We start from the raw sequence: 15,979 nt of genomic DNA on the forward strand, positions 1-15,979 counted from the left end.
GGCACTACAAGCAGATGACTCGTCAGCTACAGACAAGGTCAGTCCGTGCCAATCTGGTGTTCCCGTGCCCGCGCACGTTAACGACAATGTTGTGAACTCTGTAAACTGTGTCAGCACCCCCTTTTGTAATGATAGGGTATGCCCGAGTGCTCATGCTCCTTGCGTTCCGAATGGAAAATTAACTTGCCAAGCTTGTGGCAATGAACTATGGCCATCTGCTGTCCGGCCACGCCCACTCATGCCTACAGTGCTCGTAGCGGCATGGCCCGCTACCAAGAACCAGTGTACCAACCTCGCCCATGTTAACATGTGTGCGGCCTTTATGCAGCCTACGAGCGGGTGGCACACCTGTACTTCTGTGCTCTCAGCGCCACAGCTTGGCCCGTCCGCCACTGCCTGCTCCACTTCACGGACATCTGACTATCGTGCCGCGCCATGTATTGCAGTAGTCACTAACGGCACAGTTCATCGGATACGTCTAACCGATGGGCCGCCCATATCGCAACGTCCACGCCGCCTCAAGCCGGAATTTATGAAAATTGCAAAAGAACAATTGGACGATCTGTTACAAAAGGGAATAATTGAACCTTCTTCCGTTTGCTGGGCTAGTCCTATCCTGTTTGACCAAAAGAAAGATGGTACTTGGCGTATGGTTGGAGACTATAGGCGTTTAAATGCCCGCACCATCATTGATAAATATCCGGTCCCACACATCGCAGACTTCAATCATGCACTCGCAGGTGCAAAGTACTTCTCTGTTTTGGACTGTAAGCACACATTTCATCAGATTCGTATGACTCCGGAGGACATTGAAAAGACTGCCATAACCACTCCCTTCGGGCTGTTCCAATACAAATTTATGCCGTTTGGGTTGAAAAATGCACCCCAAACGTGGCAGCGTTTCACCAATCAAACTTTATCCCATCTAGACTTTTGTTTCGTATATATGGACAACATATTGGTTTTTGCTTCTACTTTAGAACAGAGTGAGGAGCGTGTTCAAGTCGTGACAGATATTTTAGCAGCCGCTGGTATTGAACTGAACAATAAAAAGACTCAATTGCACCAGTCATCCATCACATTCCTAAGTTATGTTGTGTCATCGGACGGTCTGACACCACCACAGGACAAGATCAAGCCTGTTCTCGAGATGCTACGCCCTCAGACCTACAGGGAATTACGCAGGTTCATCGGAACAGTTAATTATTACCGAAAACATTTGCCAGCCGCTTCTGCAATGCAGGCTCCTCTCACAGATGCTCTTGCTGGCCCACAAACTTCTGGCACCCGCCAGGTACCATGGACACCAGACATGGACAAGGCATTTAATGAACTCAAACAGCTGTTAGCCTCCGCTGTCACTATTGCTCACCCACGGGCGGACACCACAATGTTTATCACTACTGACGCTAGTGACAATGCTATCGGCGCAGTACTGAGTCAGACATACAACGATGTTACGACCCCCCTGCAGCTTTTCTCAAAAAAGCTAAACAACGCGCAGAAGAAATACTCAGCATTCGACAGAGAACTACTTGCAGTTTACAAGGCCATAAGACACTTCAGAACTGATGTTGAGGGACGAGATGTCTATATGCTCACTGATCACAAGCCGTTGGTTCCTGCCATAAAAAATCCTGCGGCTGATCCGCCCCCACGACGCTTTCGTCACATCGATTACATCTTGCAATTTACAAATGACATTCGCTACATCCGAGGAGCGGATATTTGTGGTCGCTGATTTTCTCTCGCATGTTGGTGCTGTCACAATCTTAATTGACTTAACAGACCTACCTCGGTTGCAATCGGCAGACCCTGATACCATGCAGTTAATTTCAGACCACAGCTCCTCTCTCCAACCAGTACGCTCTACTTTCCCTGGCATATCTGACTTAGTGTGGTGTGATGAATCAACTGGTACGTTGCGGCCATTCATTCCTAAGCCCCTTCAACGCCAGGTCTTTGACAAACTACACACATTAGCACACCCCGGTGTCAAAGCCTCCACCCGTCTGGTAGCTGAACGGTTTGTCTGGAGAAACATGCACCGTGACTGTCAGTCTTGGGCAAGGGCATGCATGGTGTGTCAACAGAACAAAGTTTCCAGGCACACTTCTCCACCCCTTGGCTGTTTTGCCCAACCTCCAGGCCGGTTTCACCATGTTCATGTCGACCTCGTAGGCCCTTTGTCCCCCTCCAAGGGTTTCCGTTACTTGTTTACAGCTATTGTCAGGATGACTCGGTGGGCTGAGGCTGTGCCTATTCCGAACATTACCTCTGAGACAGTAAGTCGAGCATTCTTAGATTCGTGGATCTCTAGATTTGGCTCACCTGTTTACCTCACCACTGACCAGGGGCGACAATTCGAGTCTTCAGTTTTCTCTGACTTATGTAAAATGTGTGGTATTGTCAAAATTCATACTTCTGCATACCACCCCCAAAGCAATGGGCTTGTCGAGCGATGGCATCACACCCTGAAGTCTGCCTTGCATTGCCATGACTCACTATGGACAGAGGCACTGCCCTTCGTGCTTCTTGGCCTTCGTGCGACTTTCAAGGAAGACCTCAAGGGGTCCGTAGCCGAGTTTGTATATGGCCAACCTCTGGTTTTGCCTGGAGAATTAGTCACTCCGACCCCACTTCCACGGCCCTCTGAACTCCCTTCACTTCTCGAGCGGGTGTGCTTGCACTGCAGCAAAATTCAGCCGCCACCTCCGGCTGCTCATACACCTCCGCGCGTGTACGTACCGCGCACGCTAGACTCTTGTGAGTACGTGTTTCTCAGAGACGACTCAGTCAAAGCCCCGCTTCAGTTGCCCTACACAGGTCCTTACAAGGTCATCAAACGCTCTGAGAATAACATGGATATCCTCATAAAAGACTCTGTAACCACGGTCTCACTCAACCGAGTGAAACCAGCTTTCATTGAGCCTCAGGTGAACCTCCCTGATTCTGCCCCTATTTCTCCCACTCCTGCTTCGAGCGGCCATCCATCTTCCCACACCATGCATTTGGGTATTGATTTTCCACAGCGTGTTTCTCTGCCGAGCACTGCTCCTTCTCCGCGTTCATTTAATTCGAGTGGCCAATCTTTTCAGGGCTTCACTCCTCACAGCCCTTGCAGTCGAACTGCCAACCACTCGGATTCTACCATTGTGTTACCATCTTCGTGTGACAGCTCTTTGTCACGCCGTTCAACCCACGCTGGCTCCTCGTTGCCTTCGGTCACACTCCCTCGTCTGTCAGCTGATCGCCCGAGGTTGTCTCCTGCACAGTCTAGTGCACCTGCCACCCCCCTCTTAGCGGATGCTTCCCCCTGCCATGGCTTTCCCACACCTCCCTGCCTCCCTACCATTGCTCGTACAGGTGCCATCCAAGAATTCACAACACATGTGCACCCTGATGACATATATAAATTATCTGTGGTCGTAGATGGCGATACAGTGTGTGTGGTACTCGCGTGTGACAATATTGAGGGAGGAAGTGCAGAATCTCGTGTGGTGCGCCGCTTTAAATTGAGCAGAAGTGCCGCGTGTGGCAATTTGCGTGCCTTTGTTAGGCCTTCTGGCACGGTGGTTCTCCACCTGCCGGCTGACGAAGTGCTACACCTTCACTCCAGGACGGGACATCGTCTTCAGCCGCCGGCGTCGCTTGCTGACTTCAACGTCGACGTACCGGGCTTCACCCCCTCACCCCCTGGTCTCCTACCAGTCGACCGCTTCCGCCTGACGCAGAAGAACTGTGCGTTACCTTCCTAACTTCTCACCCCCCCCCCCTATTCACAGGGACGTACTCCATACTGCGCGCGGGGGGGGGGGGGGGGGGGGGGCTTTGTGGTGTAGAGCGCCATAAAAATCGATATTTGTTCTGTGCGTAAGTGTGCTATCTTTGGGGAGAGGGCTTTGGAGAGCATGTTGGACGCTAACGGCAGTTAGCCTCCGGACTTGTATCTGTGTAGACGCTAAGTGTGAATAAATCTGTATATGAGAGAATTCTAGTTGTTTACCTACAACTATGCCATATTCCCTCAAACTCATCGTAGATAGACAGCCAAAAATTTGTCACCATTGTTCAGATGATTGTGGCAGAGCCCCAGAAATGTCTAGGAATAATTCCAGCTTTCACACAAACTATTTATTACTACCACAGTTGCAAACTATGACAAATAAAACAAAAGAACAGGAAAATGTGGCGCACATCTTTACCACGAACATACCAACTCGACTCGACATCATTTGACTTCTCTGGTGTGCCAAATGGGTCAGCAGAAGGGAAATCTTTGGCTGTCCATCCTCCCTCTAAATCTCACAATAATACATTCATTAACAGTCTAGTCAACTACTTTATTCATATGTACTCTATCAAAGTATTTTGTGACTGTAATTAACACCTCCCACATTCAGGGTGTATGGAACTCATATATAATAAATAAATAAATAAAAACTGCTGCAAAGAAAACCTACTTTTTTTGCTCAAGGTCAAGATCATTTTTGTGATTGGCAAGGGCAAACACCCTCAACCTACAGCTTGACCAGTTGCTTCTTGTGCTGATTATGTATGGCAGCAGGATTGTAAGACCTAAGAGCAAGAATGAAAATTTTATTACAAATCTGCACCTCTAAAATTTTTAAAATATTGAGTTACATCTAATGATTAGCATTGTAAGAAAAAAATTCATTAAAAAAAGCTGTCTGGCTTATTTACAAACAGGCCAGTAAGGATGTGAAAAGAAACAAATGTAAATTATGGAAAATATCTCTAAAATACAGTCTCCCTGTGTAGTAATATCAGTCAAGCATGGGATTTTAAAATCTCAAGAAAGATGAAAAGATCTGCTTATTGAACTAACTGAAAATAAAAGTTAAACTTTGTGTGGAAGAATAATAGTACAGATGAAAGAAAACGCTACACCTTCTGAGAGAGATTAAGCTGTCTCAACAAAAGTGCATAAACTTTACTATTGAAAGCCAGGAAGCTACAGTAAGTATTGGTCAACTGTAATTGCTAAAGTATTTCATGAAAACACCCTGAAGTAGCATCTAGAACAGAACACTGAAAGAACATAAGTAGTAAAATAATTGATATATATTTATCTACACCGGGAGACTGCATCAACTCCAAAGAGCCAAGCAAAAGAGCAGCCAAAACACAATTTACGATTATGCATGTAGACATAAGATTTATTTGTTTTGAATGGAAGCCAGTGAGTTATGTCCATTGGGTTGCAGTATCTTTGAAATAAATCATTCTGCTGTTTAAATGCTTGAAGAGATAATTCAACATCTGACTTACCTCCGTCATCATACAGCCACCATACATCAATTGTGCCCTTTGGTTGCTTTGTGTCAAATTTGGTCATGCTGGTGAGTAGGTCAAGTGGGATTTCCTTGCCACTGTCTGCCCTAAAACAAATACATCAGTGCATGTTTATTTCAGAAATAAAGATATAATTTTAGTAGCTAAAACTCTATTTTCAGGTTATTGAAAAGAAGTCAACAATAGAGGGAGCATTCACCTAACAGTTAAAGGTTGTGCCACTGAAACACCAATACTTATTTTCAGACAATGATGTATAAGTATATTTTTCAGTAAATAATACAGCTGAATTAAGTGGTTGACAAATAAGATATAACTACTGTACTGGCTGTACTTATGGAGAGAAATAACGTATTAAACAATGGAAAATCCAGGATGGAATCTAACAGTATTATGAAAAAGACAGCTGCTACTCACCATATAGTGGAGATGCTGAGTCGCAGACAGACACAATAAAATGACTGTCAGAAAGTGAGCTTTCAGCCAACAAGGCATTTGTCAAAAATAGACAAAAGACATGCACATGTGATTACAATCTCTGCCAGCTGGAGTTTGACTGTGAGCAGCAGCACATGATGCAAGAGGCAGCTGGTTGGTGGGGGTGAGGAGGAGGCTGGGGCAGAGGGGGGGGAGATAGCAGGGTAAGGGTGGGGAATGGTAAAGTGCTGCTTGTGGGAGTGAGCAGGGATGAGATGGAGAGAGGGTAGGGCATTTAGGTGCAGTGGGGGAGAGGGGTTGTGGAAAAGGAGAAATGTAAAAGGAATGGGTGCACTGCTGAAATAGAGGGCTGGGTACTTCTGGAATTGGAACAGGGAAGGGGCTAGGGGGGTAAGGACAATGACTAACGAAGGTTGAGGCCAGGAGGGTTACAGAAATGTAGGGTATATTGCAGGGAGAGTTCCCACCTGTGCAATGCAGAAAAGCTGTTGTTGGTGGGAAGGATCCAGTGGCACAGGCTGTGTAGCAGTCACTGAAATGAAGAATGTCATGTTGGCTGGTGTGGTCAACAACAGGGTGATCCAGCTGTTTCTTGGCCACAGTTTGTTGGTGGCCATTCATGCAGACAGCTAGCTTGTTGGTTGTGTTGCCTACATATAGAATTTAGCACAGTGGTTGTAGGTTAACTTGTAGATCACATGATTTGTTCCGCAGGTAGCCGTGCATTTGATGGGATAGGTGATGTTTTTTAGCAGACTTGAGTAGGTGGTGGTGGGAGGATGTATGGGACAGGTCATGCACCTACATCTGTTACAGGGATATGAGCCATGAGGCTAGGGGTTTGGAGCAGGAGTTGTGTAGGGGTGGACAAGGATATTGTGCTGGTTCAGTGGGAGGTGGAATACGACTATGGCAGGGGAGTCTTAGTAGGTAGGGCATGACAAGAGGTAGTTGAAGCTCTGGTGGAGAATGTAATTCAGTTGCTCCAGTTCTTGGTGGTACTGAATCACAAGGGGAATGCTGCTCTGTGGCCAGACAGTGGGACTTTGGGAGGTGGTGGGTAACTGGAAAGACAAGGCACAGGAGATCTGATTTGCAGCATGCTGCCCAATGTGACATTCTTCATTTCAATGGCTGCCTTGCAGCCTTTGCCTTCTGAATCCTTCCCACTAACACCTGCTTTTCTGAACCGTGTAGGTGGAAACTCTCCCTCTCCCTGCAATATACCCTACATTCCCGTAACCCTCCTTGCCTCAACCTTCATTAGTCATTGTCATCATCCATCTAGCCCCTTACCTGTTCCCATTCCAGCCCTACAGAGCCCTCTATTCCACCAATGCACCCAGTCTTTTTACTTCATTCCTTCTCCACTACCCCCCCTCCCCGACCCACCATCTAACCTCCAGACTGTACCTAGCTGCCCCACCCTCTCTCCACATCATCCCTGCTCACTCCCACAAGCAGCACTTTACCATCCACCACTTTTACCCTGCTAGCCCTCTCCCTCCCCGTCACAGCATCCTCCTTAGCCCCACCACTCAGTTGCCTCTCCCATCAAGTGCTGCTGCATGCAGTCTGTCGTCAGCTGCCAAAGATTGTTGTCATAAGTGTGAGTTGTGAGTGCGTTTTTTGTTTTTGTCTATTTTTGACAAGGCCTTGTTGACCTTAAGCTCACTTTCTAACAGTCTTTCTGTTGTGCGTATCTGCGATTCAGTGTCTCCGCTATATGATGAGTAGCAATTGTCGTTTTCATAAGAGTGAAACAATGTATTAATTCCATAAAGATGTTTTTGTCACATCAGTTTCCAATACATTAATGATGTTTTGGAAGGTATATACCCTCATTTCATCTTCTGGTCAGAAGATGCACTGCAGATTGACAAAACATTTATAAAGATGATTAATCTAGCTCAGTGATGGGAATAATTTACTTTATTCATTTCATTTGTTCATTAGATGGTTCATGTTCCAGAGATATCATTATGAAGGACACACTTCAGGGATGTGGAACACAGGTCAAGGTGTACATTAACACCAAGAATCAACTATTAGAAACTGACATTGACCAATACCAAATTTATATGTACTATTTATGTTTGTGGAGGTAAAAATGACATAATAAAATTGAAGAGGCTGGCAGAAGAAAGTGCTAGGGCTCAGTTTAGTTCAGACGTGTCTGATAACTTAATCGGTTGTGTTTTTGAAGCACCACTTGATGATAATAAATTGTTCCCTATGTACTGCTAGAAAGCACTGCGTACTATATAAATGGCTTTATCTTGTTGCATTAATGTTCCTTTATATCAATCTAACCAAACATATATTGTGTAATTACTCTATATATGTTATTTTGGATTAGCAGTTTTTCTTTTGCAGGCCTCTTCAGTTAACACAAAAACTGCTGCTTACTCTACAACTGCTGTTTATCTACAACTGTATGTAACTTTCATGTTATTAAATGTTTAATAATGGGGAACAGTTATTTACAATATATCATATTGGGAGACAATAATACAGTTAATAGTGAATGTGGGGAACAACAGAGAATTGGGGAAGTTTGGTGCAGACAAATAAAATGAGACAAGTGAAAAATTGAATTGTGTGGTTGACATGAGTTAAGCCATTGCAAATATGCTTTTAGGTGACTCTTGAAAAAGAAAGTGTAAATTAAATGTAAACTGAAAACAACAACAATGTAGAAAAGATACATTGCTACTCACCTCATAGAAGAGGCACTCACCTCATAGAAGAGGCACTGAGTTGCAGACAGGCCCAATGAGAAAGATTTAAGAGAAAGTCTTTCCTCAGAAGTAAAACTCTCACTCATTCACACAACAACAACAATAACAATAACAACAACAACAAGTTACAAACTTGGCTACTGTCTCTGGGCACTGGGCAGGGAGGACAGGGACAAGGTTGGGACCAGTAGTGTTACAGAAATGAAGAATTTCTTGTAGGGAGAGTTCCCACTGGCACAATTCAGAAAAGCTGGTGTTGGTGGAAAGAATACAGGAGGCACAAGCTGTATAGCAGTCATTCAAATAAGCACTTTATGCTGGGTGACATGTTCTGCAACTGGGTGCTCCAGCTATCTCTTGGCCACAGTTTGGTGGTGGCCATTCATGTGGACAGACAGCTTGTTAGTTGTCATAACCACATAAAATGTGGTCCAGTAGTTGCAGCTAAGTTCATTAATCATATGAATGCTGCATTTGAAAGGGCAGGAGATGGCAGTTGCTGGACTCTAACAGATGATAGTGGGAAGATGCATGGGACAAAAAATGCAGTCTACCTCAGTGCAATAAAAAGTGACAGGTAAACCACATCCCACTGACTACTTATGATTTTCATCTATCCTTGAGGCAATGCATTATTGAAAATGGGTGCTGAGCAAGGCAAACCACACACTTTATAGTCATTCTATCATATGACAACATCTAGTTCAACATTTTCAAATAATTTTCAAAGACATTTTTTTTGTGTGCGTGTGTGTGTAAGACTATCGGTACATCAGAGATGTTGATACTGTTAGTTTAAGGAGCAGTCCATTTTGAGAACAGGGTGCACATACTAGACTACCAGAAGTGAAACCCTTCTCGCAATCTAGCAATATAGCCAGAGACAACAGGATAGGTTTTAGAATTCCATCAACTGTCCCATAACATCCACAAGGGTAATAGAGTCCACTAGGAGTTCAGAAAAGAGCTAGTCTTATACTTTGAAAACTAGTGAAAATGATGTTTCTACTATTAAGCTGTGATAGAACCATTTTTGGAGATCAACCATACAACAACTTAAAATTTGTGGCTTTGATGTTAAATGTATTTAGTTATTTTTTGGTATCAACTTACAAAGCAGTAGCAAACTGTGATGCTAGGTTCCTTTTCTTCGATTTGAGTACAGAGTGTGGGCTGTGGTTGTTGACATTAAAACGGCGGTTTGGTGTGATGCTGTCAGTTGGCAGATAAGCTGTGGAGTCTGCAACACATGATAAAGCAAATTATTTCATTGGTTTCCATCCATTGTGTGGGACTTTGACTTGAAATAACATTTGTGGACTATGAGATAGCAGGAATTTCTACCCTCTACTAAAAAATAAATTGACTGCCTTATCTCGTACACTAACACAAACAGGATGCCTGAAAAGTCCTTACCACTCTAATAAACTGAAATATACTATATAATTTCCTTCTTAGTTTCAATCATCATGGCTGCTGGCCTTTACTTACTTTTGGGAGGCAAAATTTCAATACTGACAATACATGCATATGAAAGTACATAATATTTCTGGAGGCTAGGATGAGTTATGAACTTTTATTTGTGTCTATTCACAGTAGTGAATTTGTGCATCCTGTAGTTACCATATTCAGACACCCTGTTGATTTACTGAAGTCAGCATCATTATGGCTTTCTGTAAATTTTTCTAAAGCTATACTCACTGACAAAAAACTGAAGCACCCAGAAGACACGGTTAGAGTCAATGGAACTTCATGCATTTACACACTATCAGCAGGTATATAAATAATTAGAGTTACAATTCTCTGTAACAGGTACTACAGCCACGAGAGTGAGTTGTTGTTGGTATTTACTGTTGCTACCTGGACTGATAGGGCATATAAGGGACATGAACGGTGTCAGACATTGAGTGGTCACTATGAAGGACATGAAGATGCTGCATACTTATATGAGACAGCATTATCAGTGCTTGAAAGAGTTTGAACAGGGCCTTATTGTTGGTCTCCATTAGGTCAGCTGCCTAATTTGTGCAATATCCAGATTTGTGGGGCATTCAGATGTGACAGCGGCCCATTGTTGGGTTGAATGGGAACGTGATGGATGGCACACTCGTCAACAAGATTCCAGCTGATCACATCTGACTACTGCTAGGGATGATCAATGTATAGTGTACCAGGCACATTGTACCCACTTCACACCTGTGTCTGCCATCCAAGAACAAGGTACGGACTTCCTGCAAAATGCTGCATCATCCCACACCTTTGGATGGAGCAAGCACCACCCAGACTAGAAAATGTGTATCCTATGTGTAGGCTGGCATTTAAACCACAACAGAAAATTGCTGCATTTGGAGTGGTGCTGTAACTGGGAATAATGGACAGCTAATGAGTGGAGTTGCACGGTGTTGTGTTCACTGGTGAATCATGGTTTTGCACTACCCCAGTGAGCACCAGTGGTGACCTGGTGAGAGGTCCTTTTCTTCCACTATTTTTGGCAAGGCACAGCAGTGTTACTCCTGACATCATAGTGTGGGGAGCCATCGAGTATGACTTTAATTCACATCTGGTAATGACTGAGGGAGCTCTGATGGCATAATGGTACATCATGGACATCCTATGTCCTTGTGTATTACCTACCTCTCATGTGACAATATCATGGTGCCATTTTGCAAAAGGAAAATGCATGTTCACACATAGCAAATGTCCCTATGAACTGTCTGTATGATGTTGAATTTGTTCTGTGGCCAGTAAAATCCTCAAATATGTCCACAAAAGAACATGTGTGGGGGCAACTTGGACATCATTTTCATCCTGGTGCCAGTATCCAGGATATTAAGGACCAGTTACAACACACTGACAAGGGGAGGCCGCCAATTGTGAAATTCAGATTCGATTCATACTGCGCATAATAAAAGCTCATGGCCAGAGGTGTAATGTGGCAAAGCACCAAGATGCACTTCTCAGCCGTTGTCGAGAAAATCGACAGTTAAAAGAAACCGTTGCGGTGAAATACTCTCTACGATTAATAATTTTCTACAGCGTCGTGGCGCAGCGGTAAGCAGTCGGGTTCGTAATCCGAAGGTCGCCGGATCGAGTCTTGCGCCTTGCAAGTTTTTTTATTATTAGTTTTTTGTAAAATATATATTATATATATACTATTAATGAATTGCTTATGCATGTTGGTGAAGGCGGATCGCTCTCCAATTGTACCGCCTCCATTTTTCCGTTTTTTTAACAGGGTGTACCAAAGCTCTCCCGTCCGCACTGATTTTCGACAATGTTATAAGTTGCGCTAGGGACTGCATCTACCTTCTTTCGAAGTTAGCAAGTAACTATGCTGTTATGTAGCGGCTCCTTTTGGCCCATTCAACTGTCCTTCAAGGGTAACGAGCGGGTAACGGAGTTTATATTTCATACCCGCCACAGCAAATTTGTGTTCGTGGGGTCTCTATTCTAATTCCAACGTTTGACTTACGCTATACGTATTCGTTTCGCAATATCATCTCTACGTCTTCCGTTAACTATACGTGGTTAACATTATGAAGACAATTAATAACATTTGTGAAATACAACTTTGTTTGTGGAATGATGTTCGAAGTCGCCAGTTTTTCCATGACAAACGACTTTCAATAACTTATTATATGCATAATTGTTGCAACTGATTGCCGGGAATTACAAAAAACAAATACTTAAAAAAAAAAAGGTTGCATGGCGCGAGATTCGACCCAGCGTCCTCTGGATTACAATCCCGAGTGCTTACCGCTGCGCCACGACGCTGTAGAAAATGATTAATCGTAGAGAGTATTTCACCGCAACGGTTTCTTTTAACTGCCGATTTTCTTGACAACGGCTGAGAAGTGCATCTTGGTGCTTTGCCACACTACACCTCTGGCCATGAGCTTTTATTATGCGCAGTATGAATCGAATCTGAATTTCACAATTGGCGGCCTCCCCTTGTGAGTGAGATGGGCAGTTGTTAGCACACTTGACTCACATCTGGGAGGACAATGGTTCATCCTGATTTAGGTTTTCTGTGATTTAGGGAAATCACTTCAGACAAATGCTGATATAGTTTCTTTGATAGGGCATGACTGAATTGCTTCCAAATCTGACAGGACAGATGGCCTTGCTGTTTGGTTCCCTTCCCCCCAAATCAACCAGCCAGTTACAACAGTTGTGTGCCAGCTTGCCTCAGAAGAAAATACAATACTTTATGACACCATTCCCAACTGAATCAGTGCATGCATCCTGGCCAGGTGAGGTGCAATGTCATACTGCTAAATGGACTCATACTGCTAAGTTCTTTGTAAATTTGACTTGATTTCATGATCACTGAAATAACATCACATACCCTCTCAGCCAATGAAGTATCATTTTGTTACCTCCTCCACTTCTGGGTGCTTCATGCTTTTTGGCAGGCAGTGTGTTTGAGTACATTCAAGACATTATCTCTTTTAATCCATTAAGTAAATTCCATGAACAAAACAGCATATCATGACCTTACAACCAGTTATCGATTACATTGCTACATTCCTCCCTTTTAATATAAGCTAAAAGAATTAACTTTTAAAGCTATGAGAAAATCTAAAAATTAGAAAACTAGACACCTATCTGATAGGATGTGGCAGATTATTAACAGCAGTGTGCAAATAATGAACCCATTCATACTAAATGAAGTGCACAACAGCAGGAAAGATGAGAAAGTGCCAGATGAATAGTGGCCAGGATGCCAGCAACATTGACTGCACACACAAAATGAAATGTGTGAATTCCAAGACTGTCACTCTTTGGTAAGTCATCATAACTAATGCTGCCCAACTCTATCCTCCAATGCACTACATTATTGAGGACATCATCCACCACCACATGCTGGCAGTACAGTGAGTGCATAACTTACAACTCCCTATCATGTTTCTTAAAATATTAGCATCAGTCGATATCACCTCTATCACAATAAGGAGGATTTAAATGGATTTTTGTTGTATATTGTGATGGGGACAAGAAATGGGTTGATCGCTACACCCCAGAGACAAAGTCTGTCTCTGTGGAATGAACATATCCAAGTTTCTAGGTTCTCCTGGCAAGAAGATCAAACAAACCTTATGTTCCAGAATGATCATGTTGGCTGTTCTTTCAGATGGCCTGGGGATTATGCTACTCAAAGCCTTACATAAATGGGTGTTGAATTCCCAGCAATATTGCAGTGTGCTGTAAATTGAAAGTTGCTATTTGACAACAGAGATGGAGACTGTTGTTCTGCACACTGCAGCAATATCTGGTCTTATTCATGCATTCAGTGGGAAAGTGTGAATCATTTCCTGCAAATTCTTGTTCTTGTGGCTGCTGACTTATTAGTGTCCAACAATCAAAGGGGGACTTTGTGGTTGAGTGATTACCAATCCTAGACTTCCGGCAGAATATATGTTTATTTATGCGGTAAACTCATCAAGAAATTGAACCTATGCCTTTATTCAGCTGGATTTGGACAGAATATGAAACTGATACCGATTAGAACTAGCACTTAATCTAGAAAAAAGTGAAGGTGTGCATTTCATGAAACATAAAAATGTCTTGTGCTTTGACTGTAGGTTAGTGAGTCACATCTGTGGTCTTGTCACACAAATATCTACAATTAGATTTATGAAGTGAAACAATCATATAGGTGAATCATAAATCATGCATAAAGCAAATGGTGGGCTTCTGTTTATTGCTGTTCATGGTAAGATACTAGGAAACTAGAATGTCTCTCCAAGAGAGGTTTTCAATAAAATATTTGTGTAGTCCAAAGTGGACTAATTATCAAGCATGGAATCAACACTAGGTGTGATTAAAAGAGGACATCAAATCCATACAAAGAAGAGCAGTGAGAATGATGAAAAGTCTGTTTGCCTTATGGGAGAGAGTAGCGTAACTGACAGGCAGTCAATTAGGCACTTTCATACGTAATTTAAAAAGGCTAAGCACATTTTTTTTAGAATGGAATCTATAAATTTTCTTTAGTCACATTTGCTGTACATCATTCCCACAGATACCATGAAAATAAAGTAGACTGATTACAGCTCATACAGAGGCACACAACCAGCCACTCTCCCCACTCTGCATGCATGAATGAAGCTAGAAGAAACTCAATATATGACAACATAAAGTTCTCCTGTCACTTACTTTACAGGCATTAAAGAGTAAGCTCCTTTGTCACAAAATGTATATAAAAAAGAGATTGGTGATGTTAGTAATGAGCTATTTGTCATAGCATACATTTTTAGTCCTTGAACTGTGTACTTATTCTGTGACAGTTTTAATCAAACTCATTGTGTGATGAGTGCTCTGTTGCTGATTCCAGAAGTAGAGGCATGGAATTTTGTAAAGGTGTATTACTAGACCTAACCATGAGTACTGACTGTGTCCAATAATTCATGAAAACTACATGAAACAGAAAATTATTGATATAACTGGTGTTAATATATTTGAATTTAATCAGTAAGGCTCTTGGACATAACTTTTGGCTGGTTACAGGCTTAGAGCACCCAGTGTAGTGAGCTATTACCTCTGCTTTCAGCATCCAACTCTCTGATTCCATTACAAACTTCAACAACAAAATATTCCTCTATTAACTAACAGCAGCTAATGCTATTTAGTCTTCTTCTGGAAGCTGGCTGTGAGTAACGTTGTATCATGTATTTCAATAACAGCTCTCCTACAGTCTATGACATGGTTCTGTTTCAGGGGCAATACAGTTTTATTCATTGTCTACAGCAACACTTTGTAATGAGTTGCAACATCCCTCTGTGCTGCCATGTGTAGACATTACGAGAACAAAAAACTCATCACACAATAAGACCACAGAATGTGTTTTACAGCACATACAGTTTAAGTCAGTTGACTGACTTTCCCAAAAAGTCATTCTTCATTGGAAGGATAATGTAAGTGCTGTAATAGTACACATATTACACTTGTCAATGACACATATTTGGCACTCCAAGCATACTAGACAAGTGAGGGAACTTTTCTCACTACTTACTATACTACTATTGACAGCTGTACCTAAATTTATTTCCAGAAATAATCACACCAAAGATGGTGAAGTGCTTCACTAACCAGCACTGGAGATGACTGACAGTTGTGAGGCAGATGCAGCAAGGACTCTTGTATTGCTGAGGTCTGAGTCGGAGCCATGGGATGGCAAGTAGACAAGTGAAGAGTCAGCACGCCGCAGAACTGTTGCTGAGAGGCTGCCATGATCCTTGTCCTTCTCTTCAATCTCTTCTATCAGTCGTGAGTAGTCCAGGCCAGCACGCATGCGCAGAATTGTTGCCGCCATGCGGTTGTCGAAAGCATGGCTGTGAGGAGAAAAATTATTTCTTAAGATGACAGTTATCAGATGTAAGAGAGGAGTTGTTAAAGAATTCCTGCAGATATCAACAAATAAGTATGTCATCCAGAAGACTACAGAAGGACTTGTGCCTAATAAAATGAGGTAACAACATTTA

General features: G+C 42.8%; 1 protein-coding gene across 1 annotated transcript in view; it reads right to left on the minus strand.

The window, feature by feature from the left end:
* Positions 1 to 15,979, minus strand: part of LOC124623027 (bumetanide-sensitive sodium-(potassium)-chloride cotransporter) — a 239,889-nt gene that overhangs the window by 13,568 nt on the left and 210,342 nt on the right. Inside the window, exons 13-16 of the mRNA XM_047148819.1 lie at positions 15,588 to 15,829; positions 9,609 to 9,735; positions 5,293 to 5,402; positions 4,464 to 4,578 (exon numbers count right to left, since the gene is read on the minus strand). Coding sequence (XP_047004775.1) covers positions 4,464 to 4,578; positions 5,293 to 5,402; positions 9,609 to 9,735; positions 15,588 to 15,829 — 594 coding nt within the window. The remainder of the gene's footprint in view (positions 1 to 4,463; positions 4,579 to 5,292; positions 5,403 to 9,608; positions 9,736 to 15,587; positions 15,830 to 15,979) is intronic.

This window comes from Schistocerca americana, chromosome 7 (genome assembly GCF_021461395.2).
Source record: "Schistocerca americana isolate TAMUIC-IGC-003095 chromosome 7, iqSchAmer2.1, whole genome shotgun sequence".
In the NCBI taxonomy this organism is placed as follows: Eukaryota; Metazoa; Arthropoda; class Insecta; order Orthoptera; family Acrididae; genus Schistocerca; species Schistocerca americana.